General features: G+C 36.9%; 4 protein-coding genes across 4 annotated transcripts in view; all 4 read left to right on the top strand.

Moving 5' to 3' along the window:
- LOC104705138 overlaps positions 1-382 on the top strand; it is a 10,902-nt gene extending 10,520 nt beyond the window's left edge. Inside the window, exon 2 of the mRNA XM_010421121.2 lies at positions 65-382. Within this exon, the coding sequence (XP_010419423.2) occupies positions 65-382 (318 nt within the window). The remainder of the gene's footprint in view (positions 1-64) is intronic.
- Positions 1,347-3,916, top strand: LOC104703625 (putative beta-glucosidase 5). The gene is given in 12 exon segments (XM_010419666.2): positions 1,347-1,508; positions 1,592-1,655; positions 1,738-1,787; positions 1,872-1,947; positions 2,028-2,187; positions 2,280-2,532; positions 2,613-2,728; positions 2,820-3,034; positions 3,143-3,168; positions 3,309-3,396; positions 3,474-3,555; positions 3,649-3,916. Coding segments are annotated over 12 exon segments (1,482 nt in total). The 5' UTR covers positions 1,347-1,379; the 3' UTR covers positions 3,872-3,916.
- On the top strand, positions 3,909-5,111 carry LOC104703626. Its single transcript, XM_010419667.1, has one exon. It carries the CDS (start codon positions 4,233-4,235, stop codon positions 5,034-5,036), a length of 804 nt encoding a protein of 267 aa, XP_010417969.1. The 5' UTR covers positions 3,909-4,232; the 3' UTR covers positions 5,037-5,111.
- On the top strand, positions 5,794-6,485 carry LOC104703624. Its single transcript, XM_010419664.1, has one exon. It carries the CDS (start codon positions 5,893-5,895, stop codon positions 6,433-6,435), a length of 543 nt encoding a protein of 180 aa, XP_010417966.1. The 5' UTR covers positions 5,794-5,892; the 3' UTR covers positions 6,436-6,485.

Here is a 6,536-nt window from a genome sequence, read left to right as displayed (position 1 = left end):
CTACAAAGGCAAAAATTGGCCTAGCTACGTTACAAACAACGTGTACCGCTTGCATCCATTGAAGTTTGTGGATCTTCGTGATCAGATGTTTCTAAATTTCGGAACCTGCATCTTTGCTAACCAGACTTGTGGTGATACTGAGAAATGCGATGGTGGTTACTGGAGGATCATGCACCCTGATGTGATGATCAATTCAATGCCGTCCGGGGAGACCATTGGTTTCAAGAAGGTTTTCAAGTTTTACGAAACCGAGAAACAAAGATATGTTCGTGAAGGAGAAGAGATCAAGGTAACTTGGTTTATAGATGAGTACAGGCTTGTGGAAAAGGAGATGCAGAATAAAGTGTTATCCGTTATCAGTATCATTACTAAAGATAACTAGGAGACTTACGCAACATTCTATATAGAGATATTTTTGTGTGTTTAAAAACATCTATGTAATTGATCATGATTCATGATTGATGATTCTTTTCTCAAGTCATAGACAAAATGCATAGACACTAATATGCATGCTTCTGTTCTAGCGATATAAAAATACTAGGAAAAAAATGAATTTGTAATAAGAGATATTATACATTTGCATTTTGTGTGTGGCAACGAAGTTTGACTGTTTGAGAGAGTTGTAATAGCCTGAGAATTGCGTTACTGATTCTGCTAACTATATATGTCTCATATCATGGGACCTTTTATGATTTGCAAACTGGGAAATGGCCTTTGAGAAAGCTTCTGGTTTGATTCTTGGACCCCTCTAGGTCCCTTAATCAAGTTTATTGGCAGTGATGGGCCTAGAGACCTTCAAAATCCCCATTCAGGCTACAGTAGCTTCTAGTTGCGACCAACAGGGATGGAGATTGGCATTATTGTCTTTCTCTTTTGGTTGATACTTGATTGTAAATGATGATGTTTTCGTTACTCATTTGATTAAATATCAATACAGTTTCTTGTAGTGTACAGGATTATGAATATGCTGCAGCATGTAGCAAGTTTTGTGTGATTAATTGTATTTTCACTCATCAGTTACATAGGAGTTGCTGTGTTTCTCTTGTCCCTGTCTACTATACCGATTCAAATGAAAACCGGAACTGTTTATCTACTAAACCGAATAATACTCTTGAGTTACATTATATGAAAACACAAGAGAGTAACAAACCACTAATAGAACGTAGCTCAAAAACACAAGAGAGTAACAAACCACTAATCCTAGGTCTCAATAATGTTTGAAGAATGAAAAAAAAATAACTCAAACAAAACCTAATTAAGGCTCTTTATTTATTTTTTTATTTGAACATAAATAATAAATATAGTGGACCATGCACTTTGTTTCTTCGTCACACAAATATTATCTCTCTCGCCGTACAAAAGACAGAGAAAGTTTAGAAATGGAACAGTTGTTTGCTCTGTTTACCATTTTTTTGGCTTTACCTTTCTCCGGGAGATGCAGCGACGTTTTCAGCAGATCTCATTTCCCCAAGGGATTCGTCTTTGGAGCTGGTACTTCTGCTTATCAGGTTTAGGAATCAATTTCTAGGCTTACTTTAACTCTTGAATCTTCCTACAAAAATGAACCAAATGTTTGGTTTCTGACTACAAGTGGGAAGGAGCTGCCGCGGAAGACGGAAGGAAACCTAGCGTGTGGGACACTTTTTGTCACTCTCGTAAGCTTTTCAATTCAACATTAGCTATTAGCCTATAACTGTTGGTTGGTCGTTGCTTTGATTCTTATTTCTAAATCTGCAGGTAACACAGGTAATGGAGACATAGCATGTGATGGGTATCACAAGTACAAGGTGTTCTTTTTTTTATCTTCTCTGCTTTAGTATTATCTTGTACACACATTATGAATTTTCATCAAACTTAAGTTCATTTGACAGGAAGATGTGCAGTTGATGGTGGACACTGGCTTAGATGCTTTCAGATTCTCCATCTCTTGGTCTAGGCTAATACCTAGTAAGCCTTTCTCAAACACACTCGGTGGTTTTGTTTCACCATGAAGAGATCAAGTTTGTTATTAGCTCTTATCTCATTAGATGGAAGAGGCCCAGTTAACAAAGAGGGTCTACAGTTCTACAAGAACCTCATCAAAGAAGTAATATCCCATGGGATTGAACCACATGCTACACTCTACCACTACGATCATCCTCAGTATCTTGAGGATAAATATGGAGGATGGGTCAACAAAAGGATGATGTAGGCTAAATAAAAGTAGCATTGCTTGAGTTGTTTTCCACATATTATCTTGAATTTGTGATGATGACACTAAACTTATATGTCATTTGCAGCAAAGACTTCACTGCTTATGTAGATGTTTGTTTCAGAGAGTTTGGGAACAACGTCAAATTCTGGACCACGATAAACGAGGCTAACGTATTCACTCTTGGAGGTTACAATGATGGGAATACAGCGCCTGGTCGTTGTTCCTTACCGGGGCAAAACTGCTTGATAGGTAACTCTTCTACTGAAACATATATCGCAGGCCATAACTTGCTGCTTGCACATGCCTCTGTTTCAAGACTATATAAGCAAAAGTACAAGGTATACATAGTTTCTTATGCATGAATAAATTTTTATTGAATGTGTGAGTTGATGACAAGGGGAGCAACTACTATGTGCAGAATAAGCAGGGAGGTTACGTAGGTTTTGGCTTATATTAAATGGAGTTTAAACCTTCAACAAGCTCTGAGGATGATACCATTGCAACTCAAAGAGCCAAAGATTTCTATTTCGGCTGGTAAGTTCAGACACACATGGTTCCAAAAGGGCAACTTCTCCAAAGGTTTTAAGCTGAAAAGAAATTAAATATGCTGCTCTTTAAAACTCAGGTTCCTTGAGCCTCTTATATTTGGAGACTATCCTGATACAATGAGAAGAACTGTTGGATCAAGACTGCCAGTTTTCTCAGAGGAGGAATCAGAACAAGTTAAAGGCTCATCTGACTTCTTAGGAATCAATCACTATTTTGCGGCTTCGGTCACGAGCAGCAAATCCAATTCTGGAGCCCTGGATTTCTACTCAGATATGGGCGGATATGTGACTTGTAATGAATCAAACTTGATATTTTTGAACGACAAAAACAAACTCTTTTCTCTTTTGATAATTTGTTTTTGCTAATTAATCATCTCTTCTTTGTTTTAATGGTTGGAAGACATTGGGAATACTTCAGTTCCGGAGGTAGGAGTTTCAATGCTACCAAATTCAGATGTCAAAAACCTAATACAGTATATTTCTTATAAATTTAAGTCTCTATCAAACAGAACAGTGTTACTAATCCATCTTTCTTTGTTGTTTTGTTTTTTGTTTGGACAAAGTAGTATCCTGTTGCTCCATGGACTATGGAAGCTGTCTTGGAGTATATAAAGCAGACTTATGGCAATCCTCCAGTCTACATCCTTGAGAATGGTCACTATCTTCTCTGATTTCTCTCTCATATTTTTGTCTTAGTCTACTCAATTCTCTTGTCAATGGCAAACCAATAGGTACACCGATAAAGCAACAGAAGGATACACCAAGGGTGGAATACTTACATGCTTACATTGGTGCTATGCTCAAATCCATAAGGTAAGTAAAGTTTTCTTATTGCATCTTTTACTCTCTTGTCATCTGAGCGTGATAAGAAGAAGAAAACAAAAGACATTACTACTACTGGTATAGGAATGGATCAGACACGAGAGGCTACTTTGTATGGTCATTTATGGATTTATACGAGCTTAGAGGGGGCTACCATGATGGTTATGGATTGTACTCTGTAAATTTTAGTGATCCTCATCGAAAGAGATCTCCTAGACTCTCTGCTCATTGGTACTCTGATTTTCTCAGGGGCAAAACCACCTTTCGTGGTTCTCAAGGCATCAAAGAATTGTCTTCTTCCTCCTAGTATTATCTATATATTCTGCTGTTTTTTTTTTTTTTTTTTTTNTTTTTTTTTGTGATAACTATTCTGATGAATATTTCACATATCAAATAATTATATTTTCCAAATATTCTCATTAATAAATTTTAGTTTTAATTATGAGAAATAAATTATAGTTAAAGATAATTACATAGGTTTTTATCAAACAAAAACAGAATTATCATTCTATTTAATCAGTTAGGGAAAAACAAAACTCTACAAATTAGAGGAAGGGTTATATATAAATACGAGCTTATACACTGCGTTAATCTGCAAATATTTTTGATAAACAGAAAGCAAAAGTTTGGTTCTCTGTTTCTTCTCTTTCGTTTTTACTACAGGAAACATGGCTCAAGCGTGTCACTCATGTAAACATTCAACAGACGTGATCCATTGTGTAACAGAATCTCTCAACTTCTGTCTTACATGTGACTACCTGCGCCATTGTAATAACTTGCATGAGGAACATGTACGTTACCAAATCTGCGATAACTGCAAGAGGAATCCAGCTTTACTCCTATGCTGTGACGATGAGATGGCTCTTTGCCAATCTTGTTATTCACGCTATTTCAAGTGCACCACTCTCCGCCACCACATTCAAATCCTCAGTTGCTTTCCTCCTCCACATCATAACACCACTAATCAGCATCATGAGCATGCGCATATGCCTCATGTGGTTCAACATAGCAATCATGAGCACGAGCATGTGGCTGGTCTTGGTCACCAGCACCAGAGAAGAGCAGGGATGTTTGAGATGAGCTGCAACGGGAACACTAATTGTGAGAGATGGATGTTTGCGATGAGATGTGAATCATGCTTAGCTTCAGACGCTGTTGTTTACTGTCGTGGACACGACAAGCTTATGTGCCATAATTGCGACCGGGTGTTTCACCTTCACGAAGCAGTGCCGCCGCATCTGAGGTGTATGCTTTGCGGAAACTGCAAGAGACCTTCTCGCTATTTTCTCATCGGAGCAGCTGGTCATCAGTTTACTTTCCCACCGACGGTTCATCCTCCGGCGGCCGAGGAGGTTTCAGCGTCGCCGTCCACAGGACTTAATCAACAAGATGATGTTTTAATACGTGATGACTTTTTTCGAGATAATGAATATCCACAAGATATATATGATTTTTCTTGGTTTGGTGGATAAGATAGTACTCGTTCTTTATTAGTAATTTAGTATTAATATTCTAGGTGTATTATTGCTTTTGGATTTGAAATAAAAATAAATCTGTTGGTTTCAATATCTAAGAAGAAAATAAAATGTCAAAACTAACTCCACTTTTTTCGGGTTTGGAAGATATGATCTTCTAAATTCTAATTTATATCTCATCGTTTAATTCTATTAATTGATGACTAGCTAGAAAACTACCTACTATTGTAATTAAGAACACATAAAATAATTATAAACAATTGATGCTTAAGTAGGAATTAAATTTCCCATTACATTTTTTTTTTTAAATCCAGTTTGATAAAGTCTACCTAACTCCAGCATTTCCAGCGAATATGATTTTCTCAGTATATTTTTATTCCATAATTTTTTTTTCTGACTATTTTTTCCAAAAATTTATATATATATATATGTTAAAACCCAAAATAAAAGTAGTCACTCACTCATTTAACAACGAAGAACTGAAAAGTATAAGAAAGGAGAGGAAAAAAAAAAGAAGGAAAAAATGTACATCACTTACTAATTTTCTAAATCCTCCATATTTTGTTAAAGAAAATTAAATTAAGAACTTTATATTATAAACCATTAAATCCAAAAAGTATACAAATGTTATCAAAGAGAGACAACAAAGGACAAATCGGTTGTAAACGGTACCAACGAATAGAAGAAGAAGCGCCTCTCTATATGTGTAGTACCTTCGTTCCCAAGAAACACTATCATCTTCACGATTTTTACATCGTCTTTCGTTTCTTGTTTCTCTCTCACTTCATCAATCATCGTCACCAGTTTCTTTACATCTTCTTCTACGAGACCTGAGTTTCATTTGGGAATCAGGATGATGAAGTCATCAAGACATCACCAATCAATTGAAGATGAAATCGTCACGACGTACTTGAAGATGATGATGATGATGATCGATAATAACGGAAACGTTTGGCCTCGCCACTTCCTCCGAAGCCAAGACGTATACTGCAAGAACCCATCGACGCTTTTCGATACTCAAAACCCTTGGATCCTATACGACGGGCGTTACTTCTTCGTTAATCGGAGCGCGAATTCTGGTAAAACCGATGGATGTGATGAATCCGGTTGTTGGAGGGTCATGGGTCGTGATAAACTGATCAAGTCGGAGAAGACAGGGAAGATTCTAGGGTTCAAGAAGGTTTATAAGTTTTGCGAAAAGGAGAAACCTAAATCGATGTTTAAGTTCTGGGAAAAGGAGAAGAGACGAGTTAGAGATAAGAGGATCTGGGTGATGGAAGAGTATAGGCTTGCGAGTCAGTGCAAACAAGGTTACGTGATCTGCAAGATTCGATTTCTTTATCCAAACACACTAGATTTCATGTTGTGCAACCATATCCGAGGTTCCTATATATGATGAGTCTTATGATATGAAACTGATGGCTCGATTTATGTTTTCTAGACTCTTATCCAGTTTCTTGATACCTCTCGTTCTCTCTGTTCGATTTGATATATGAA

The sequence above is a fragment of the Camelina sativa genome, chromosome 7 (genome assembly GCF_000633955.1).
Source record: "Camelina sativa cultivar DH55 chromosome 7, Cs, whole genome shotgun sequence".
Taxonomy (NCBI): Eukaryota; Viridiplantae; Streptophyta; class Magnoliopsida; order Brassicales; family Brassicaceae; genus Camelina; species Camelina sativa.
Note: the sequence above shows the minus strand (reverse complement) of the source record. Positions and strands in the feature narration are given on the sequence as shown.